General features: G+C 43.1%; 3 protein-coding genes across 4 annotated transcripts; 2 read left to right on the top strand and 1 right to left on the bottom strand.

Annotated features, from left to right (window-relative positions):
- The first annotated feature begins 351 nt into the window (after nucleotides 1–351).
- zfp91 (ZFP91 zinc finger protein, atypical E3 ubiquitin ligase) lies at nucleotides 352–9,366 on the top strand. 2 transcript variants are annotated; one of them, XM_085409882.1, is made up of 13 exons: nucleotides 352–463; nucleotides 684–1,144; nucleotides 1,467–1,504; nucleotides 1,698–1,814; nucleotides 2,179–2,218; nucleotides 3,084–3,194; nucleotides 3,284–3,376; nucleotides 3,465–3,650; nucleotides 4,888–4,938; nucleotides 5,045–5,123; nucleotides 5,218–5,332; nucleotides 7,298–7,397; nucleotides 7,487–9,366. In XM_085409882.1, the coding sequence occupies exons 2-13, from the start codon at nucleotides 747–749 to the stop codon at nucleotides 8,481–8,483; spliced, it is 2,325 nt and encodes a 774-aa protein (XP_085266008.1). In that variant the 5' UTR covers nucleotides 352–463; nucleotides 684–746; the 3' UTR covers nucleotides 8,484–9,366. The 2 variants fall into 2 exon arrangements, with proteins under 2 accessions (XP_085266008.1, XP_085266009.1); XM_085409883.1 differs by having other exon boundaries at nucleotides 412–1,144; nucleotides 3,287–3,376.
- Nucleotides 9,367–9,391: 25 nt separating this feature from the next.
- On the bottom strand, nucleotides 9,392–10,608 carry LOC146668083 (uncharacterized). The gene is made up of 2 exons (XM_085409885.1): nucleotides 10,326–10,608; nucleotides 9,392–10,233 (listed from the first exon to the last, which is right to left on the bottom strand). The coding sequence occupies exons 1-2, from the start codon at nucleotides 10,406–10,408 to the stop codon at nucleotides 9,594–9,596; spliced, it is 723 nt and encodes a 240-aa protein (XP_085266011.1). The 5' UTR covers nucleotides 10,409–10,608; the 3' UTR covers nucleotides 9,392–9,593.
- A 1,531-nt stretch (nucleotides 10,609–12,139) lies between these two features.
- Nucleotides 12,140–16,936, top strand: LOC146668082 (uncharacterized). Its single transcript, XM_085409881.1, has 3 exons — nucleotides 12,140–12,545; nucleotides 13,849–14,157; nucleotides 14,240–16,936. The coding sequence occupies exons 1-3, from the start codon at nucleotides 12,426–12,428 to the stop codon at nucleotides 14,411–14,413; spliced, it is 603 nt and encodes a 200-aa protein (XP_085266007.1). The 5' UTR covers nucleotides 12,140–12,425; the 3' UTR covers nucleotides 14,414–16,936.
- Nucleotides 16,937–22,885: the final 5,949 nt, after the last annotated feature.

The raw sequence follows: 22,885 nt of genomic DNA, 5'->3' as shown, positions 1-22,885 counted from the left end.
AGGCCTATTTCAAATTGTATTGTCATTTTAGGTGGAAGGACGGGAATAAATATTATGCCAATTTTCTATTAATTTTATAGTATGTGTCGTTTCAAATTAATTATGTCTTATACTTATGTCAATATTTAAGCCAAAACCGATAAAAATCGCGTCAAAAAAAAAAAGGAGCACACTTAAATAGCATCCAAACTGCGTTTATTTTCTTTTTACTACAGTTCCCAGGATGCAGTGGCAGCCTACGTCCTCACGCTGCTGTCGCGCGGCTGCTGCGGCTGCTTTCGCAGATTTGTAAACACAGCAGTTACGCTCAGTTGATCTGTAACGGGCGGTTAAGCCCATCCAGATGGTTGTGGCAGCTGCTGAAAAGCGCTGCCGCTCTTGAACGTAGCCTCGGTTTATATTTGGCTTAAAGGAGACGCAACAAAGCGCACAAAATGGTTGTGCTCAAGGCCCGGGCGAATAAGTAGGTTTACTATAGCTTTAAGAAGAAGAAAATAGTGTCTGCTTCTTTAAAATTATATTGGTTTATTGCTGAATAGATAATTAAGAAAACTTTGTAGTTTCTAATCAATATATATATGTATTTAATTTGCGACGAAACCAACTGAAAATGCACTACTGTTGGATAAAGGCCGCCTGCAATCAAAACGGCTTTAAAGCAGATGTGGTCCGTTTTTCCTCAGTTTGCAAGTAAACCTGCCTGACTTTAAGTGGAATCTGAGGTGGTCCTAAGTGTCCTCACGGTGATGGAACCAGCCGGTGACCGAACCGGGAATGTAAATAAAGGTGAAGATCCGACGGAGGACAAGGCCGCAGAAGAGACCCCGGGCACCAGTACAGCTGGTACGCCACGGAGGGCGCTGAGGGACCGGGGAGCGGGCCGCCCTAGGTCTGGCGTCACCGCTTCTGTAGCGGACGTTAACGGCGGTACGTCGAGCCCGCAGACTTCGGGACGGGTTTTAAGAGATAGGTCAACGAGGGCAGTACCAGCCTGGCTGAAAGACACCAAAAGCAGCGACGACGACGAGGACGAACCTAGCTCGGACGCCGGTGCGACCAAGCGGAGGAAAGTTTCCAACTCCAGGCGGAAGAAAAATTCAGATACTGCAGGTTCGGCTGAGGGATACAGCCTTCAAGGCACAGAGTACGTTTTTGTTTTTTCTTTGTTTGTTTCTTTAACGAGTATCCCTATTTCAACTTGGCCACCACATTTGATTATAAGGAGCCCGCCTTACTTGCACATTGTGTCGGTGAAGTCGGTTCCTGTCAAAAGCACGCCTTCATCGTGGCTCGTCCCCTTTCTGCTGTCTGTATGGGAAGGGTGGAGTAAAACTTACCTGATTTTAAAGGGGGCTATATTTTACAAAGTGCTACAACACAGAAATGCATTATCTTGTTAAACATGTTGATGTTGTGGTGCTGTGCAGGAAAATGCGTCAAGTCAATGTTTTTCCTTCTTTCTGCAGACAAGAGGACGCCAAGAAACCTGCCACAGATGCCCAAGGTAATCAACTGCATAAAAGCCGCTTTATATCCTCCTTGTTCACTTTACATTTAAGTATAAGCACATGCTATTTACCTGTAGTTATGTCTTTGATTCAGATAGCGCTGATGTGTTCACTAATGTCAGGCCCGTGTCACACTTTATGACACTTTTCTACACTCTCACTGCATGCTACTGCTCTCTCTCACTCCAGCCCTTCCCTCCAGACGCCCCTCAGCCCAGACTCATGCCAAGACCCCATCTGGCAGGGCTGTCCACAGCTCTGCCAAGCCCATGTGTAAGACTGAACCTGGAATGGAGACTCCAGCTGGTGAGCAACCTGTTGACAGTGAGCTGCTCTGGGGTGGGGGCCTTTTTAACTCGGAGACCAAATCATGCAGACACACAAGAACCAAAAACATCTGGGCAATCGCTGTTTGTTTTGTATAGAACTTGCAAAAACATCTGGGAACATGTATCTCTGGTTATTGATTCCTTGTGGGGGGAAACATCTGGATTCTGTCGTTTCTGGCTCATTATAATGCTTCCAAATAATTGATCTAGAATGCAATTTTTTTTTTTTTTTTTTTTTTTTTTTTTTTTTTTTTTGCAGTTAAATTACTGTTTTATAAATGTTGTTTGTATGACGTTGCTAGTGGCTGAAAGCGCTTTTGGTGTCTCTCTCTGTCATGCAGCTGTGGAAGGAGCTGTAGATGATAAAGACAAGTATGAAATGTAAGTATACTTTTGGTGACCCACGATGTGATTCTTGCAGGCTTTAATGGCTTAATTTTGGCCACTTCCTCTTAATACTGCCTTCTTGCTCCCTGGAAGTCCTGTTCTGACCACTTAATTGTGGGCTTAAAACTTGAGCAGAGAGAGTAAACTGTGAAATTCAGTGACAAGCTGAACTGTCTTTCATATCAAGGAAAATCACTAATGATAAAAGCGGAGTGTCTGGCTCCAAACCAAATGACAGTCTTCAGAGGAAGAGCCTGCAGTGAAGGGGCAACCTTTGAACATTTGGGAGGCTGTGCACTTTGAAGTGACCACCTGGGGTCATATTGTCAAATTATAGTTGCACTGTAACTCCTTGTCCTGTCAGAGAGAGAATAAAGAAGCCAAACTGTGACCACACCACATCTTGCTCCCTGTTACTTTGTCCTCTTCCTCCAGAATTAAACTGAGGTTGAATGGGTCCAGCTCTCAGTGCAGGTGTGCAAGTCATCAGAAAGGGACTTCCACGGAGAACAGGTTGAAAGGGCGAATTAGCTTTCCATGGGTCATGAATTACTGTGTAGAATAGCGTTTGTATCTGAGTTTTTAAAAAGTCACATTTATTGCTCGTATCTCGTTGTGCACATGATCTCAGGTTCTTTATGTAGGAAAATATGTTTTTCTAATGATTATGTTGTTTTGCTACTGGTACATTTGCAGTCTGAGGCTAAGTATAAAAGCAGCAACAGAAGAAATCAGCCTGACACGCCGTATTTACTCAGCTTGACTCTGGGTTTGTTCCCTCAGTTTAAAATGTATGTAAAAAAAAAAAAAGAGTCAAATGTGTAACTAAGGAGAGTTTGGTCTGTGTTTTTAATTACAGTGAAAAGAAAGAGGAGGAAAACACCGGCGCTGCTGAACCAGGCTTGGATGATGAAGATCCTTCTTTTCAGGATGACCCAGACAATCTCAACTACCAGCCACAGAGTCAGAGGTGCGCTTATGTCAAATGCATCATTTGACCCAGTGCAGAACGTTTTTAGAAAAAAAAAAACAGTTTGCAATTTATTGTTTCGCTTTCAGCAGTGTAGAAGAAGAAGAGGTCCTTAGCAGCGAGGAAGATGTTCCCTTTAGAGACGACTTAAATGATCAAAGCTACGACCCGAAGGTTGAAAGGTTTGTGGTTTTGTATGAGAGGGATTGGGTTGTTCATATGTAATTACTGTTTTTTGATTGGAATTTTTTCTCCTGTTTTATTTTTTAGGGATGCTCCTAAACCAAAGCGCAGAGTTCCTCCTAGACCCAAGGAGAAGAAAGAAAAGGAGAAACCACTGAAGAAAGAGAAGGAGGTTGCTGAGATAAAAGTGGAAGGTTCAGACAATGTAGAGAGCATGCAGGAGGAAGTAAAGCTTGAAGAGGAAGTAGTGGAAGATCCGGATGGACCCAGGAAGTAAGTGCAGTACCAGACTGTGAGTGCCATGAGCTGAAACCAGACAGAACTGCAAACGCATCTACACATCCTCCATTCCTAATCAGCTTTTGTTAACCAATCACTGAAGTCCAATTTATCCAATTAAACCCAACACTGTTTTAAGTTAATGCTAATGTGTAGCCATGGCAACATACTGGTTTTGCCAGACATGCTCATCTGTTTGTCATTGGAGGAGTTTTGGATTTTGGGTGCAAAAAACAAAGGAGCGCTCGCCTCATAGAATATCGCCATCATGGAGCACGGCTTGACATTAGCAGTAGTCGCTTTTTTTTTTCTTTTTTTTTTAAGTCCTCCTGCAGTGTTCATTGATCTGATGCTAGATGAATCTGTAAACTCATTCAAGTGGATGGATTCAAAGGTCTGGACTAAGGCAAGCTGCAGCATTTAGTATCCCAGAAAAAGGATTAGGTACATAGTGTAGAAATATGGTATGCCAACAATACCAGTGACAATATTGGAGAGAAACCCCCAACAATCAGATCAGGCAAATTCCTATGAGCAAGCACTTGGCAACACTGGGAAGAAAAAACTCCCTTTTAACAGAAGGAAACTTCCAGCAGAACCAGGCTCAGGCAGAGGCAGCCATCTGCTGCTACTGAGGAGGGGGAGTATAGAGAGACAGGATCAAAACAAACTATGGCAGAGAGTAGGCAAAAAGTAATGACTTAGCACACAGGGAGAGCATCTGTTTACATTCTGAAAGAAGGGTAAACATGCTTCTCAAGCCCTTTTGACCCACAGTGCTTGGCGCAGTGCACAAGAAAGCATAGTCAAATGCTTTCAGTACTGATGCTACCATTTAAAAATTTCAGACTTTGTTTTTTTGTTTGCTTTGTTGCACTACAGCCTGAGTGATGACAAGGGTCAAAATACAAAGTGCAGTGATTTTCAAGTAGTGTGGTCCATTTGTATGCATACTGCATCAGCAAACAATACATGCTTTGTAAGTGCAGCTGCATTGTGTACTCAATATAGAACGAAAACATATGTGATTGGAAATGTCATCAATAAGACACGGAGTCTGCCTGTTTTAAAATACTAACCAGCTGCTCCTCCTTCTAAATTTAACATGTGCTTATTTAAACGTACCTCACTTCACAATGGCTTTGTGTTCACATATAGCAGAGCATGGCTTTGATTTCCCGGTATACACAATTATGTCATTTTTTAAATTTTTTTGTCTTGGCTGTGTTAGGAGAGGTCGGCGGAAAAAAGACGACAAAACCCCACGGCTGCCAAAGAGAAGGTGAAGTTGATGTCTGTGTTGGTGCTTCGTTATCTGAAATCAGTCATGAACTTTGTATAGACATAGGTGGTTAAGTATAAGATAGTAACTGGCTTCGCTCACACAGGAAGAAGCCCCCAGTTCAGTATGTGCGCTGCGAAATGGAAGGATGTGGGACAGTGCTGGCTCATCCTCGCTACTTACAGGTTTGCCACACACACACACACACACACACACACACACGCACACACACAAACACAAAGCAGCAGTAACTAATCTGTTCTTTGCTTTAAACTCCAGCACCATATAAAGTACCAGCACTTACTCAAGAAGAAGTATGTTTGTCCTCATCCTTCTTGTGGGAGGCTTTTCCGCCTACAGAAGCAGCTGCTGCGTCATGCAAAGCACCACACAGGTACGCATGTACATTTGTTTTCAGAGGTTTACATCCACTTATCATGGGCACGGGTGTCATTATAATTTTGGGCTTTTGATGATTTCTTTGAACTTTTTTCTATTTTTTTCCAGGGTGGAGTGATTGTACAGCATACAACTTTAATGACTTTAAAAAAACAAAAACTGACTGCGAAAGTTTGACTTTATTTTGGATTTTCTTTGATCCACACAGGTTAAAAAACAGGCTCAAATATAAGCATACACTGTGAGGGACCAAGCAGCCAAAGCAAAGAGGACACAGGCAAAAAAAAATCTTCAAAAAGGGTTTTCTTTATTTTAACCCTCAAAAAGTCCAAAATTAACAAAATTCAAAACCATACTTAGCAGGCCCATAAAACAGGTCAACTAAATATAACTCTACAAAAAGTAATTTCCAGAAACTTAAACAAAACAAAGTGAGACACAACTTTACTCACAAACTGACCTAATTACAAAGACACATGAGGGTAGCTTTTATAATGATTTGGCCAAACCATTTGAACACAATAGGGGGGGGAAACAAAAACACACACTAATATTAACTAAGCACAGAATAACCTAACTAAACCTAAAACACCCCTGCTCCTGGTAAGCCCATGGTTGGTCCTGCTGAGCAGGCATTTTGTCCCCAGAGTCCTCAGCCACGCCTTTTGCCCAGACAGGAAACAGCCACCGCCCAAACCCAGGTAACTCAAAGAAAGAGAAACATAATTAATATAACAAAACATTTTAGAAAAACCACACAATGTTACTATGTGCGCGCCTCATAATACCAGTGTTAGGTTTAACCAAATGATTAATGAATTATATTAATGAAGAAAACTGCAAAGAAAACTAATCGAGTGAAAAATGGACTAATTTACCCCTGTGTGACTGATGCCATCACAACACTCAAATCTTTTAATAAGTGTTGCTGAAGGTTCTACAGTGTATTTCAACTTGACAAGTCCAAGGCCTATTATCGTTTCATTGGTTATTCTAATTGAGTACAACAGATATACTTTTTATGCTGGCAAGAGGGTGCCGCTGACCAAGAAAAGAAGCAGCCCCTGCTCCAAATTTGACACCTTGAAATGTGGCTGAAATTTGCAGCTGCCTACATGGGCAAGCCAAATGGCTTCAGGAGAAATGTTTTATAGTTAGACATTTGGAGGAGTGAAGTTGAGGCTTTGAAACCTGAGAATACTGTACCAACTGTCAAGCATGGTGGTGGTAGCAGCATGCTCTGTGGCTGTTTTGCTGTCAGTGGTACTGGTACGTTGCACAAAGTGGATGTAATAATGAAGGAGGACTACTGCCACATTCTTCCACTTTAAGTCATCAGCTAAACAGATGAAACTTGGACACAGTTGGGTGTTCCAACAGGACAATGATGTGAAACCCACATCAAAACTGGTTTTGGGATCGATAAAGCAGGCTAACATTAAGCTTCTGGAATGGTCTTCTCTAAGCCCCAACTTTAACCCAAATATTTGTGGACTAAACTGGGTCTGTACCAGGAAACCAGCTATTTAAATGACCTCTGCTAATTCTTCTAAGAAATATATCAAATAACCAGCTATTAGGCTTGTTGGTGGCTACCAAATGTGTTTAACTTGTTAAGGGACATTTAACAAAATGTTAGTCAGGGTGTATGTATATATTTGACCCTGTGTGAATTTGAGAAAATCCAAAATAAATTCAAACTTGTGCACCCAAGTCTTGTTTTTTTAAAGTAATTAAAGATGTGTGCTGTACAATCATTCCACCCTGGAAAAAGAACAGTTCAAGGAAAAATCATTAAAAAGCTCAAATTACCAGAATATTCATGTCCATGATGAGTGCATGTAAACGTCTGCTCATGATGGTATAAAACAATGCATCAGTTTCTGTGCTTATTTTTAGTTCTAATCAATGAAATTACATGGATAATCCATCTGTAATTGAGTCTTTTTTTGGGAACTAGACCAGAGGGACTACATCTGTGAGTTTTGTGCTCGCGCCTTCAAGAGTTCCCACAATCTGGCCGTGCACCGCATGATACACACTGGAGAAAAGCCCCTACAGTCAGTACTTCTCTGTTCACACGTTTTGTTTTCTCAGTTTATTTTCAGCTCAGTGGTTCATTAAATTTCTTGCTTCCTGGTGTGAATAGGTGTGAGATCTGTGGCTTCACTTGTCGCCAGAAGGCATCTCTCAACTGGCACATGAAGAAGCACGATGCTGATGCTACCTATCAGTTCTCCTGCTCTATTTGTGGAAAGAAGTTTGAGAAGAAGGACTGCGTGGTGGCACACAAGGCCAAGAGCCACCCGGAGGTGCTAATTGCTGAGGCGCTGGCAGCAAATGCCGGCGCTCTCATCACAACCCCTGCCTCTCTCTTGGAGCTCCCGGGAAATCCTGCGCAAGCAGAGGTCACTGGCTTGGATGCGAACCAAGTTGGGCAAGATGGCCAGGTGGACCAGCTGGGCCAGGATGGGCAGCATGTGCCTCAGGTCTCCCAGATGGGTCATGTGACCCAGCAGGTGAGTCACCAGGTGGTTTTGCTGGGACAAGATCAGAGCCTCCACACCATGCAGGTGCCTGTGACAATTGCTCTGTCCCCTATCGACCCCCCATCACCGGCCGAGAACCAGCAGCAGACCCAGCTCCAGCTTCAGATGCCCGTCCAGTTTGTGCAGACTGCCCAGCAGCCCCAGCAGCCCCAAATCCAACAGCTGACCCTCCATTCCAACTCAGTGGTGACCCAGCATCAACCGCAGCTCCAGCCTCTTCAGTCATACACTTCCCAGCAGCAGAGCCAGGGCCAGACACAAATCCTGCAGATGACCTTCCAGCCTGTCAGCCAGTCCCAGACCCACATCCAGCAGATCCCCATTCTAGCAGCCTCTCAGCAGCTCCAGCCTCTGCAGACAGCATCCCCGAGCCCTCCTCTAATGTCCACTTCGCAAACCCAGAGCCAGGTTCCCGTCTCCACCAGCGGGGACAGCTTTATGTTGGACAATCCAGTGCTCTCTTCCTCCTCTCCCTCAGCCACCTCTCTTCAGCAGACAGAAGTGGTGGGGGAGGATGGTGTAATCTGGGAGCAGGCCGGGCAGGGGGAGGTCCTAGCTGATGGCACTGGGAGACACATGCAGCAGACCCTCATGTAAAACAAAAAGGATGCCAACAGAACGTAATCTAGAGGCAGTTTATGTTACCAGTGACCTGACATACTGTTTCACCACGTTTGAGGTAAATGTAGGCTCACTGGTATATTATGTAATGCTCACTCATCGTCACATTTGGTAGATTTTTAGACTTCGTATCAGGGAAAGATATGCGTTTGTATGTGTATGTTGTTGCCTTTGTACCTAACAGTCCTGTAACTAGCCACTTATGAGTGTGTGTGTGTGTGTGTGTGTGTATATATATTGATGAGGTCTTGTTGCACAGCTGTTGCTATTATGCAATAACATAGCATACCTCTTAGTAATATACAGCACATCTAATGTGTAATGTGCAGCATCAAAGTTCCTACTGGAATAAATCGGTTTAATTTATATCATGAAACACATGAGAAAGTTATAAACTCCCTGTGTGTGTGTGTGTGTGTGTGTGTGTGGAAACACTCATTTATTGTCCAGCTTTCCTGTGACACTTTTTATTTAACAAGGTTAGAAATCAGCTAAATCTACAAAAAAAGACATTTCAAAACTTGGAAAAGACACCAAAATTTACAGATTGTGCATATTCCAGATTTTGTCTCTTTTTTTAATGACATTAGTGCAGCTTTGAAGGAAATGATAACCCCTATAGTTTAACTCTACAAGACTTTTAGGAGCTGAAATGTACCCTTGAACACTGCGACTCAAATGTAAGCCTATCAAATAACAGCAAGCACTGATTTGTCAATAAGATTTGTTTAATGTAATTTGATAAGCAAAGCTATGTAGAAACTTTATGTGTCAGCGGCATCTCTCTGATCTCTCACATTAGATTTGTGTTAGAGCAAACAGTCCACTTAAAAGTTGTAAATAAACATCTTAACATTTATCCAAAGTGTTTTTTATTGAATGTGCTCTGAAAGCCCTCCAGTTTCCTCTTTTCAACAGGAGCAGCAGTCCAGTTGTTAGAGCCATTAGCAGTGTGGTTGGTGGTTCAAACCCCAACTCTTTGCATCAGAGTGTTTAAATTTTATTAGGCAGGCTCCTACTCTGTATGTGGGATATAAGTAGTATTGAATCAAAGTGTCTGGAAGACGTAATGTAACTAGAAGTGAGTCAGGACATATTGGCTCGCTCTCTGTTCCTTTGCATCGTATATTGCTTCATAGCTCTTTTAGGAGGAATCAAGCTGTCACTCAGTCCGACCCTCTTCTTCTTCACATGCTGCCCTTCTGGCTCTTCCTCCTTTGTTTCCCTCTGGGACCTTCCGCCAGATGAACCGCCTCCAGTTTCTGGTGTCTCTTCACTCTCAGGTGGATGACAGTCAGTGGAGATGACTGGCTTCTGGAGGTCACTGTCATGAGCAAATTTACATTTGATCCCAAACCTGCACCTTCCATCTTTCCTGTAGGACATGCATATCCTTTTACCTCCTATCTGGGAGGGTTTGGCCTGCATGGTGAGGGGGACGTGCTTCTGCAGGGCGCTGAGCTTCTGGTCTGCTTGAGCCTTAAATGGGTTGGCAAACACGCTGCTGTCAGATGACGCATTTAGCGCTGGAGAGGGCAGTTTTTTAGAGGTGATGGAGTCCAGTGAAGGAGTAGGCAGTTTGGAAGGGCGGGCTGCCGACGTAGGTGGTGGTGAGGGCTCTGGATCCTCGTCCTCTGCCTCCGATTCACTGGAAGCGGAACCAGACTCCAGCAAAAAGTTGCGGGTCTTTTTAAAAGGCGCTTCCTCTTCACAAGTTTTCCCACAGCTTCAAAACGACACAATAACAGAACGAAGAGATGTTATTATTATTCCAGGCTAGCCGAGTGGTGTTTGCGATACATTTTTATTTTTACTCACCCAGCTTTGCCACTGTTTACATCCTCTGCAGCGCCATCGCTGTCGGAGTCGGAGGACACTCCGTATCCAACCAGAGAGTTCATACCTGTAACCGGAGCTAGAGCTCTGCCTCCCGATTAAAAAGCGATAACGGTGTACCTGTGAATATAAGAGGCAAGAGAGTTGTCCATTTTCCTTCTTTAATAAACAAAACAAGGGAAATTGCTGTAAGGTTAGCTGCTGTCATTAGCCGTCGCTCAGCGTTCCCGTTTAGACTGCACTGCCACCTGCAGGACAGGAGTGGTACTGCAACTGTGACGCCACTAACCCACAAATGACAGTTGACCAACACAGATAAGCTGCTTCTTTTTCTTCTTCCAGCTGCTCTCTTTGGGGGTCGTCACAGCGGATCATCTGCTTTCATGTCACTCTGTTTCTGGCATGCTCCTCTATTACACCAGCCCTTTGTGGATTATCTTCTTTTCCTTTGCCTGCTAGGTCCATCTTCAGCACCATTTGTCCAATGTACTATCCCTCCTCTGCACATGTCCAAACCACTTCAGACTTTGCTCTATAACTTTATCTTCTAACTGCTGTCTCTCTTCACCTCTGCCTCCTGTCTTTTTGTCAGTGCCTCCGTCTCGAAATCATACATCATAGCAAGTATCACTACCATCTTGTAAACCTTCCCTTGCACTGTCACAAATCACCTAAAATCATTCTAAAATGTATCCTTTTTTTAATCACGTTAGAGTGGTTATCTTATTTTGTAATTCTCTCTTAGTTCCGTTTTTAAAGTGTATATACGCTTTTTATTGTTTATCATTCAGTGTTCATTGTTGACTACTTGCATTAAATGTGCTGTATAAATAATTTGGTTATCATTTTCTTTTTAGTAGTTAAAAATCCACTTGACTGTCCATTTTCATTTCATTTTCTTGTGGAGATTAATAACTGTAGTTACATTCCTCGCAAAACAAGGCACCAGTTTGAGAAAATGTCAATGTTAGGCCTATGCACACTTTGTTAGGTACACTTGTTTAACTAGGTTTCAACACCACTATCTAATCAGCCAATCACAAGGTAGCAACCCAGTCCATTTAGGCATTTTAGCACGGTCAAGAAAACCTGCTGAAGAGCATTAGAATGGAGGGGAAAAAAGGTGATTTAAACTTTTAACGTGGTATGATTTTCGGTGTCAATCCGGCATTAGTAAGGCATACCTGATAAAGTGTCCATTCTATATAGAAAGTTAGATCCCAGGGCAGATCACATTTAAATCTTTAGCTGTGACCTGCCCTTTCTGTGGAAGTTCTCCTGAAAACTATTCCACTTATTTTTGCTCTTAGAATTTAATATTTAGGTTGTGGAAAAAATATTTTCTCTGATTTGTTTTTCCTTTAAAAATATGATTTGCTTTCTATGACTGCGCTAACAAAGACGACGCTATATTTCTTGCGTAATTAGGTAATCCTCCTGTTAGACACAAGTGATTACATCATTAAAGTTCCACCTGATGATGTGACGAGCCGGAAGTGGCCTAATTTGGAGTGAGCTCCTGTCCTCGAGCGCTGTGGTTAGGAGGTCAGTCTCCATAGCGATGATGGCAACTTCTAGTTTCAGCTGTTGATTTTTTTTTTTTTTTTGGTCTCTTATTTGTTATCATTGGGGAACACACACACACACACACACACACACACACTACTTAAATTTAGACTATCTCGGCTCGGTCACTACCAGTAAATCGGATAAGCTGCTCATGAATAAGTTGATGAGCTCCTCCTCACTCCTCTCCTCCGCCCCCGCTTGTCCAGTTAAATTCCTCCAGTCAGGCATCAAGTTCCCCGGGGAAAGGGCGGAGATTTGGCCTTAAACTCTGTAATACAAGTACCGAACTGTAAGCAGAGGAGGTCGGACAAACCGAAGTGGTTTTACGGAAACCTCAGACAAGACTGACTCTGTGGCTCTAATTAACGCAGCGCTGAGTGGGAGCTGATGGGCAGGCTGAAATGAGCCGGGAATCCGATGATATCGGGATGAAGCAGGCGTAACCGGGAGTATATTAGGGGCTGGTCTGCTCTGCTGCTACCACAAGTGAGCGCGTCTTCAAGTTGAGGTTCAATGGCAGGGAGGTCGACCAGAGGCATAAACGGCTCGAATGGGAGCAGAACCGCGCCGGCAAGGGCCGCTGCTCTAGCCGATCTGCTGCACTATGAGTGCTCCACCTTACTGGAACTCTTTGTGAGTATAAGAACTTATCCCCCCCCCACACACACACACACACACACACTGGCTGCAGCCTGCCAGCAGGTCACAGTTTGCTTTTAGAGTGAGCGAGAGAGAGAAAGTCTGAGGAAGAGTGTGTGTGTGACAGAGAGAAATGGGCCAAGGTTAAAAGGAAAATTAATAGATATTCTGTGTGTGTGTGTGTGTGTGTGTGTGTGTGTGTGTGTTTCCAAGGAGCTACACTGTCAAAGTGTGTGTATGTATGTATGTATGTAAGAGAGAGTACAAAAGGATGATGAAAGGGATGTGTGCAAGTGCAAGATAAGAAGGGAGAGAGAGAGAGAGAGAGTGTGTGTGTGTGTGTGTGTGTGTGTGTGTGTGTGTGTGTGTGTGTGTGTGTGTGTGTGTGTGTGTTTGAAATAGAAGGAAATTATGTCTAGGACAGCAGGGGGTAGGAATGCAGAGCAGAGAGGGGGTGAAGTGTTTGGAATGACATAGGTGGGTGTTTTTGGCACACAGTCATCAATGCTTGGGCACAAAGCCTTCATCTCTTTTCCACCAGCTTGCCTCACTTTGCCAAAAGGTGTGAGAGCGACTGTTTATTACAACTTCTTGGTTTCCTGCCAGTTTGCCTTATCCATCCTTCCTTTCATGTGGCCTTGCTAGGAGCAAGGGAGTGGCCGGGCACACTGCTTCACTTCCATCCATGTGACTCCCTTTATCACCAATATCCAAATTTACCCCCTTTTCTCCTTCCCCCCCCCCCCCCCCCCCCCCCCCCCCTCACGGTTTGCAGGTTACCTTCCAGTGAACATGTTATGTACGAGTTGGACTTGTCTTAGCTTGTCACACAGAAATTTGTGTATATTCATCTGCATTTTTGTTTTATACCACACCTGGAAAGCACTGACACTGAAACAGATCTTCTTCCAAATCTTTGGCACGCAAGTGTCAGTGAATCAAATGCACACTATTGAAGATTATTTTTTATCGTGTTATATCGTCTTTACTGGAACTGGACTAAGTGAAAATTCCACTATAATGTGACAGCCTTTAGTAAATGATCCCAAGCAAATTCCTTTTGCATTAGGAGGAAGTCCCTGTTGCCTCATTGTCAGTGGTCCTCTGTAAAGGCCAAATTGCAGTTGAAAGTAATGTAATGACTTGCTGAAAACAGACCTCCACTTATACTACTTTCCAGTTTCCCCTTCTTCTATTTCTATCTCTCTCTCTCTGATTGATATTCTTTCAAAAAAAACCTCACTTTTGTTACAAAGTCTGACACGTTTGTCTTGCGTTTCTCTTTTTCTTCCCCAAGAGAAAGAAGGAGAACTTCACCGAGGATGTGACTGACCGTCGTCTGGTGTCTGTCCCTCCTCCTTCTTCCCAGCTGGATACCAGAGACAAACTCTGGCGCATCCACTCGGCGTTGCTACAATGCCAAAAGTTGCTAGAGAAAGCTGTTGCCAAAGAGGAGGAGGAGCTGGGTGGTGGGAAGAAGGGCAAGTATGAGAACAAGAGGAAGCTGGTGAAAGAAAGGTTGCCGCTGCTCATACTTAGCACTGGAGAACTCCTCAAAGCTGCTGAAGGCACGACTTCCCTGACTCCTAGTGTGGAGGGCTTGGAGGTAGGTCCTGAGGTGGTAAAGGTGAAAGTGTTGGACTGAAACTAAAGCATGGTTTACGGTTGTCTCCTCTTGTCATTGGCAGGTAAATGTCCCAACCGGTCTGCTTGACCTGAAGCTTTGGGTGTACCGGGTCTACAAAGAGGTCAACTACTGGAGCAAGACGGCTGCCAACACCTTGAAAGAACTGCCCTCGGTCATCGTCAAGGAAGGAGCAAGGACCACGCGGGCCAGGAACAGGAGAAGCACTCGGAGATGAGATGGAGATGTGGGAAGGGTCGATGAGGAAGGAAAAAGATTAGGGAGATAAATGGCGGAGATTGGTGAAGGTATTGAGAAGGTAGTTGCAGAGCAAGGGGTCCAGTCAACGTCAGGAACAAAGTAAAAGACGGGGAACAGAAATAGAAACAGCCAGCTGCAAGAGACCGATTACTACTGACAGGGAGATGAGAAAACTGGGTTACTGTTCATTCATATATGTATATGAATGAGAGAGAGGAAAACACCATGCTGTGACATTTATGGCAGAGTGTAGCACATCTCTATTCTTTCTTTCTTTCTTTCTTTCTTTCTTTCTTTCTTTCTTTCTTTCTTTCTTTCTTTCTTTCTTTCTTTCTTTCTTTCTTTCTTTCTTTCTTTCTTTCTTTCTTGCTTACATGTCTCCTTTGATACAACTGAAACGATTTCCTTTGGATGCCCTGCAGCACACGAAACATGTGATCAGCAATGGGCACATTTAATTTATATTAGCTGTAAACACTGGGGCTATCATAACATGCAGATCATTTCTTGGAGATGTTGAGTGCATGAAAGAAAAAATATGTTAGCAGCACCCTCTAGTGTTTACATAGTGCAACTGCTTGGAATCCTCCTTTTCTTTCTTAATTTCCTCTGATGTTAAGTATCTTAATTTAATATTACGTTTGTGGTTTTTTTTAGCACTTTATTAGCAATGAAATAAATCAGTCTAACCTCATCAATGACTCGGGCTCTAAAGCAGGAGTATAGCATAAATGTTCTATACTCCTAAAAGCCAAAAGTTTGCAAACTCGTGCTATAAAAAGAAACAAGGCCTTAAAACCTTAATACAGATCATTTGAGGTGCAACTTTTATTTGTTTTAATGCAAAAGTAGCTGTTTTACATGATCTACATGCATCAGTTGTACTTTACAACAGGCACATGGCTCTTTATGACTGCGTCTGCAGTCACATACACAGTAACTGGTTAAATTGATCACGTATCAGATAGTATCAGAGTCAGAAGCGATGCCCAAATCCTACCTTACCTGTCTGCCTAACCTGGATGAGGCTGCTAATTAAATTAGCCGAAGACTCAGATTGTCTTTAAAGATGTATGAAGGCTCGGGGTAAGAAACAGAGAAGATAAAGTAAATGGGATCCTTTATAGGGAAGTCTTGCCTAGATAGGCACTTATCCATAATGATGTGGAGGATAAATTAGACAGAAAGGCTGATGGAAGAGTTTTAGCAGGTATTTTACAAAAGCACTCTTTTTATTCTAACGACAAGGGCACCATTTATATTTCAACTTTTTATAAAGGTTTTCTTCACTTGGCTCTGTGCTTGCTGTGTTTAGCATCTGTGGGCTGGTTAACTGACGGCAGGTGCACTGGGAGTAAACAAGACCGTGTGATGTTCGGGGCACCTCGACTGTTCACGGGCTTTTTTTCCAACTACATTTTTGCACCGGAAGGAGACCTAAATGCATTTGGTCATTTGAAATCTGATTAATTTCGGAGATGAAATGTTGGCCCTGAGAAAATGAGACTTACTCAACCTATTGGCTTCATCTGTTACCCGCACACCACACAGCACAAAATCATTCTGATTATCTGCTTTGGAGTTTCAGCAGTGTTTTTATGTGATTCACTGTTAATGAAATATGGCTGCTGTGTACACTGTATGGGTTGGAGATGTAGTTTATGTTTCCTCTTGCTCATTACTCTGTCATTACTGCTGCTGGAGCTCACAAGGCTGACTTTTCTTTTCATTTATTCTCTTGTCTTCCGTTCTCAGTTCTTTAAATTTTAGAGGTTTGGTTTGAAGTAGACCAAGAGCTATTAGAGGTTAGAAGAGGTATATCAAATTTGGCCAAAAACTAAAGAACGGGATGTAATTTAAAAGTTAGAGTCCAGTTTAAATAACGCAGTCCTTGCGAATAATTCTTTATAATCCAGTATAAGAAACTGAGTAATTGCAAAAGCTGACTGCTGGCTTTTCACAGTGAAAGAAGGCTCTAGTTAAGGTTGGTGGCAATGACTGTGTGCCCTGTGCCTTGATATCTGAAAGGGAAATAGTCAGTTTAGGCAGCACATTTTAGAAAGTATTACACTGACTTCAAGATTCAATGGCTTCATATTTAAAACTTTTATTCTGTCTGTGCCGTTCCTAATAATCTGTCTGATATGGACTGACGTACCACTACATTTAGTCTTTCCTTTGCTAACATTTTCATGGAAAGCACCGTGGTTACATTCCTTGCACACCAATTATTTTGTTTTTGTGTATTCTTAAGATTGACTGATTTTCGGTTTTACACTTTTATCAGTGTTTGATCTTTACAAATACAGTTTGTCACACCACAAGGCGCTGTCTTTCTTCTTTTTTTTTAACCTCTGGGGGAGACCAACTGAGCTACAGACAAATGGGTTAAAACACAAAGGGAGGATCGGGTTACCATCACGGCTTCATACACAGCAAACACACTGTAGCTATAGTGCATGCTGTAAAGATTGTAGTAATAAAGAATGTATGATTAATTCCAGAAAGTTGACTCTGTTCAGTTGCATAATGGTCAAAACAAGCACCGCTGTTTGAGTGGGGAGTCAAGGAGGCCGTTTCTATAAAAGCATCCTGCAGGGAGCCATTCCCCGACTCTTTGTGAAGGGTTCACATGGACGCTGATCAGTGGTCATGAGAGTCTGTGTATGTGTCATGTAGTGGGACAGCTTTTAATCATTAATGCAGCTGTACTGTTTATGTGGTTGGAAGAAGTCACCTGGATGAGTGATGAAACGTTTTTTCACACTGAAAAACTTCCTGGGATTTCATTAGCTGGATTAATGCGCATGCATTTAAACAATGCATGAGCAACTTCCTTTATCTCTGATGGTCTATGAAATGAATTGATGTACCGTACTCATCACTTTCTTTAATGTTATTGACATTTACATTTCTGGTCAGCCAACAGCAGCTGGGAAACAAGTTAGTTTGAACACACTGTAAACAGAAAGTGACATATTAAAGGATGATAGGGAGGGCTGTAGTTAAGGGATACTTTCTTCATCTTTTATTAATGATTCTTTTATTCCAAAATCCAGTGCTCTATCTTAGAGTGCTGCATATATTCACAGGCCTACTTTTTCAACTATTTAGAACATTTAAAAAAAAAAAAAATTCTTGAAAAAAAAAAAAAAAAAAGACCAGATTTCCAGATGCTAAGATTTTCCTGGGGATTGAACAGAATCGACTGGATTAGAAGTGAGTACATCGCAGGGTCAGTTTAGGTCGAGGGATAAGTTAAAGAAATAATCCAGGGATGTTTGGACATTGACAAAGGATGTTGAAGATGGAGTTACCAGGTAGGAGAAAACGAGGATGACCTTGAAAAATATTTAGTGAACAAGGAGTCGCAGAGGGTTGGCGTGACGGGAGAGGATGTTGGGGATATGGTGAGATAGAAGCAGATGATCCGCTGTGGCGACCCCTAAAAGGAGCAGGAAGAAGAAGAAGATGAGTATGAATTTGGTGCCACTTCTATCAGGTACTAACAGGAAACTTCACACAGGCGCACCAAAAGTGCATCAGAGATTATAGAGATTATTCTTTGACTCTCAGTTTCTCTTGGATGGTCTGGTCAGAATTTGGAGTAAACAACAACATGAAAGCATGCATCCATCCTGCCTCATATCAATGGTCCAGGCTGGTGGTCTATTATTGCTGACCACGTCTGTCGTTTTATGGACAGCGTGTACTCATCTTCTCATTGCTATTTCTACAGGATAACACACCCTGTCAGAAAGCTCAGATCATCTCGGACTGGTTTCCTGAACATGACAGTGAGTTCACTGTATTCAAAAGGCCCCCACTGTCAGATCAGATCTCAATCAAATAGCAGCTTTGGTGGAACAGAAGGTTCTCGTTATTGATACGCAGCTGAAAAATCTGCAGAAATTGTGTGATGCTATCATGTTAACATGGACCAAAAACTCTGAGGACTCTGAATGTCCCGCATCTTGTTTAATCTATACTGTGACGAGTTAGGGTGGTTCTGAAGGCAAAAAGGGCATCCCACCTGGTACTAGCAGGGTTTGATGAAATGGATGCTGACTGTACATCATCTAAACAGTAAGTCTCAATAAGCCCGAAGTGAAATCCCAGGGGAGGAACCATCTGACAGATGAGTCAAAGTTTGCCTCACCAGGTTTGTTACCATGATCTCTTTCAGGTTTGCACCAATGTCTTACAAGTTTGCCAAAAGCAGCCTCCAGAAGTCTCTGCCGAGCCTTGTGCCTGAGTATGTCAAACATAACAACCCAGGATTATGTGTAAGAACACTATAATCTGGAGTTTGCCAGTGCTCGGTTAATTAGTGATTCTAAATTGGTCGTGCGTAAGCATGAACAGTTGCTTCTCAGTGTGTTAGCCCTGTATTGGACTGGCAGCCTTTCCAAGATGGTGTCACATGCTGTGGGCTCCAGCAACGCCCTCCCACAACCCTAACTGGATAGGTGGTCAGGAGTGTGGATGGATGGATGTCTTTTTTTCTTTTTACACTGAGTTTACATAGAATGAAATGATGCATAAAATACATTTTCCATACCATTTATTTCAATTTGAGCTACAGTAAACTCACATCATTTACACAATTTTATGTCTAAAAGGGGCTTTAAACAGCTTAATAGAAACCAGACCTCCTCACAGTGGGAGTTTGAATGAAAATTTACAGTACCAGTCGGACAACAGGAACTCTAATTTGACAAACTCAGTACTGTTTAGCTCCCAGTTAGGGCCGCCATGACTGCTTTACAGCAGTTGCATCATTTTGTTTATAGTTTGGTGTAAAAACTACTTTTTTTTTTTAAGTTACTGATCGGATTTGTGAGGGTGTGTGTGTGGGCTGCAGTAAATTGATCTTGGCTAAAATTTCAGTTATTTCTTTTATTCGTGCTACTTAACAACAGATTGGTGCACAAATGTTGGTGATGAGCAGTGTGTGTGTGTGTGTGTGTGTGTGTGTGTGTGTGTGCAAGAAGACAACGAAGAAAATGTCTGCTATTTTGCATTTTGAATGTGAACATTATTAGCGAGATTTTCGGTGCGTGTGTGTGTCGATGTTTGACTGTGAGAAAAAACAGGACGTGCGTTTGAGCAAAAGGGTGTGTTTTTGTTTATATGTGTTTATGCATATGTGCATGTGTGTGTATGTGTTCATCTGCTCGTTTGTGTGTGTGTGGTTGTTAGGGAAGGAGTGGCAGCCAGGATGCCTGTGGAAGGGGTGTGTGCGTGTGTGTGCGTGCGTGTGCGTGCGTGCGTGCGTGTGTGTGCATATGCATATGTGTGTGTGTGCAGAAAGCAAGGGAGAAAGTATGTGCCAGTGTTAGAGTATGTGTGTGTGTGTTAGTGTGTGTGCGTGTCTGTGTGTGTTAGAGTGTGTGTTAGAGTGTGTGTGTGTTACAGGGAGAGATAGAATGAGTCTGAGATAGGAAAATGTGTGTGTGTGTGTGTGTGTGTGTGTGTGTGTGTCTGTACTTGTGCGCATGTCTGTGTGTACTTGCACATCCGTGTGCATTTGGGTGTATGTGTGTCTGAGAGAGACAGTGTGATGAAAAAAGAGAAGAGGAGAGGGCAGGAGAGAGAGAGAGAGAGCAAGTGTGTGTGTGTGTGTGTGTGTGTGTGTGTGTGTGTGTGTGTGTGTGTGTGTGTGTGTGAGAGAGAGAGCAAGAGACACAGACAGGGAGACAGACAGAGAGACAGAGAGGGAGGGGAGAGACAGAATGTGTGTATGGGTGTGTGCTTGTGAATGTGTGTGCAGTAGTGTGTGTATGCCTGTGTGTGCAGTTGTGTATGTGTGTGTGGCTATGTGTGAGTGAGAGAAGCAGAGCAAGAGAGGGAATGTGTGTGTGTTTATGTGAGAGAGTGAGTGAGTGACTGAGTGAGTGAGTGAGCGAGTGAGTGAGTGTGGATATGTACGTGTGCGTGCATGTGTGTGTGTGTGTGTGTGTGTGTGTGTGTGTGTGTGTGTGTGTGTGTGTGTGTGTGTGTGACAGAAAGAATGGGGGAGGGGTGTATAAGGGAGACGTGTACATGTGTGTGTTTGTGTGAAAGGAAAGAGGGAATGTGTGTGTGTGTGTGTGTGTGTGTGTGTGTGTGTGTGTGTGTGTGTGTGTGTGTGTGTGTGTGTGTGTGTGAGTACGGCTGCGTAGGAGGGAATGTGCGTGCACTTGTGTGTGTTTGTGTGATTGTGTGTGTGCATGCTTGTGTGTGATGTGTGTGTGCATGTGTATGTGTGTGTGTCTGACAGAGACGGAGGGGGAGGGGTGTGTGCGGGGAGAGCTAGGAGCAAGCTCTGCAAATGGTGTTTGTGTGTCTGTGTGTGTCTGCATGTGAGTGTGTGTGTGTGTGTGTGTGTGTGTTACAGCAGCACAATATGTGCCTGTGCTGAATGAAAGGGAAATGAATGCAGTGTGTGTGCTGTGGAAGAGGGTGTGTGTCCTTTATTGGAGCTCTGTGTGTGTGTGTGTGTGTGTGTGTGTGTGTGTGTGTGTGTGTGTGTGTGTGTGTGTGTAGTTTATAAGGGCTGTATAACTGTGTGTTGCTGTACATGTGCACAGCTTGCACGTGGTTGTGAATGTTTGTCTTTAGTAAGGATTGTGTAGCTGTGTGTGTCAGCGTGAGTACATATGTGTGTGCTCGCATGTTTGTGTGTACGTGAACACACGCACACTTATTGGAGGTATTGGTGCGGGTGATGAAGTGTTCATGATAGTGTGCACACGCAAACAGAGCAGAATTACAATTAAACCCAACTCATTCAGCAGCTCCCAGATCTCCATACATTTCCTCTCACATCCTTCTTCTTCTTCTTATCTTATCTCAGCTCTGCATCATCTTCTAGCCTCTTGATGACTGTTAAATCCTCCCGTGTGTCTCAGGAATTATACTCTAACTGTGCGGGATCTTCATCACTGTCTGTAAATACTGGGAAGTGGCACTTTTCATTTTTTCTAGAACAAACTTTTATAGTAAGTCTGCTTTAAAAAAATGTTTTCATCAGTGTTCACCGGAGGTGCTCGTGCAGGTTAACAGGTGCAGAGGCGCAGCTGGCTTGTTTGTGTTAACTTCTCATATTTGTTAAATTTGTTTGTGATGTCAGCTTTGGTTCTGTACGGCAATTGTGGATAAGGGATCATGTATTATCAGCTGATTAGCCCACAGTGCCAACTCGTGGAGCACATACAGCCTAATTTCATCTCAACTAAAGCTATTGGCTAATAACATTTTATTTTTTTTGCGAAAAGACGTTTAACTACACACCCAATTCCTGACATGTCCACTCATCCATCCATCCATCCATCCATTCATCTTCTGCTGCTTATCCAAGTGAAAACACCTTAACTAGGAGGTGCATATGACATATCTTGATCAAACTCAGACTACCTTAACTGCCTCCTTTTGATGTGGAGTGGGAGCCCAGCCACCCTTTGGAGGAACCTCATTTCTGTTGCTTGTATCCATGAGCTCATGAGGATAGGTGAGAGTGGGAATGTAGACTGACTGGTAACACTGGATTTTTACTTCTGTGTTAAATCTACACTGTGGGTATGTTGACACTGTGAACCCTCCTGAAACCCTACACCTGAACTTCCCTAGAGATGCAACCGCATGTCGCCGATAAAGGCGGCGAGCACAGTTGCTGAGCTTTTGCAGACATGTGACCATTAAAAACATGACATTAACTCATTTTGGGCCTCAGTCAGTCACGCAGGCCTGCAGACTGGTCAGCAACCCTCTTGCAACCACCTGTTGCTAGAAAAAACGTGTGTCCTCCAACTGTTTGGCAAAATGCTCCTTGTGATTGCTTTGGTTGTCAGCATGTTGCAGTTTAAATGAAAGTGATGGTGTTGTCTACAGCCCCTCACCAGCTACTCTCTGAGCTGTAGTGAAACTGTGAAAAGTGTGACACAAGCTGGGAATGGAAACCGTTTGCCTTTAAAGTAAAAGTTGCACTTTTTCAAACACATTAGCTGCAGCACTTGGACATAGTCCTTTCCATTTCCAATTGACGTTGCATTCATTTCAAAGTTTACTACCAGTTGGCTAAAAGTTAGCTAGTACTCGCAGACAAACATAAAAAAGGCAGTTGAAATCTGGTAGCAACCAATGCCAACACTAGGTGGTTTCTAATGCAGCACCTTTCAAACAATTTCCCCCCACCTCCATCAACCACTCCAACCAGCCAGGGAATACATGCTTCCCTAGCAACCGGTGGTTGTATCACATCCAGTATGACCCCAGAAACCATACATTTTAAAATACCTCTTAATTTTCACACACTGTAAAGAAAGTAAATCGAAGAAACGGCGCAGCATGTTTCATTGGGCTTGTCTATTCAAGGACATGAAGTATTTTATCCTGTAATTACAAAAAAAAAAAAAATATCTGTGAATTCACAGACAGTGTCTCTGTTCTTTACTGTGTAAAAAAGTTA

Source organism: Rhamphochromis longiceps, linkage group LG6 (genome assembly GCF_057381845.1).
Source record: "Rhamphochromis longiceps isolate RC_006_pf linkage group LG6, R_longiceps_female_GT1.1, whole genome shotgun sequence".
NCBI classification, from domain to species: Eukaryota; Metazoa; Chordata; class Actinopteri; order Cichliformes; family Cichlidae; genus Rhamphochromis; species Rhamphochromis longiceps.
This window is presented reverse-complemented; position numbering and strand designations above follow the sequence as displayed.

Excerpts from the sequence above, each read along its gene's own strand:
- zfp91 (XM_085409882.1), top strand. The coding sequence starts at position 747 with ATGGAACCAGCCGGTGACCGAACCGGGAATGTAAATAAAGGTGAAGAT. Across the intron at positions 1,145-1,466 it reads TACAGCCTTCAAGGCACAGA|ACAAGAGGACGCCAAGAAAC; the intron begins GTACGTTTTTGT and ends TTCTTTCTGCAG. Across the intron at positions 5,124-5,217 it reads CTCATCCTCGCTACTTACAG|CACCATATAAAGTACCAGCA; the intron begins GTTTGCCACACA and ends TTTAAACTCCAG.
- LOC146668083 (XM_085409885.1), bottom strand. The coding sequence starts at position 10,408 with ATGAACTCTCTGGTTGGATACGGAGTGTCCTCCGACTCCGACAGCGAT. Across the intron at positions 10,234-10,325 it reads GTAAACAGTGGCAAAGCTGG|CTGTGGGAAAACTTGTGAAG; the intron begins GTGAGTAAAAAT and ends GTCGTTTTGAAG.
- LOC146668082 (XM_085409881.1), top strand. The coding sequence starts at position 12,426 with ATGGCAGGGAGGTCGACCAGAGGCATAAACGGCTCGAATGGGAGCAGA. Across the intron at positions 12,546-13,848 it reads CCACCTTACTGGAACTCTTT|AGAAAGAAGGAGAACTTCAC; the intron begins GTGAGTATAAGA and ends TTCTTCCCCAAG. Across the intron at positions 14,158-14,239 it reads CTAGTGTGGAGGGCTTGGAG|GTAAATGTCCCAACCGGTCT; the intron begins GTAGGTCCTGAG and ends TGTCATTGGCAG.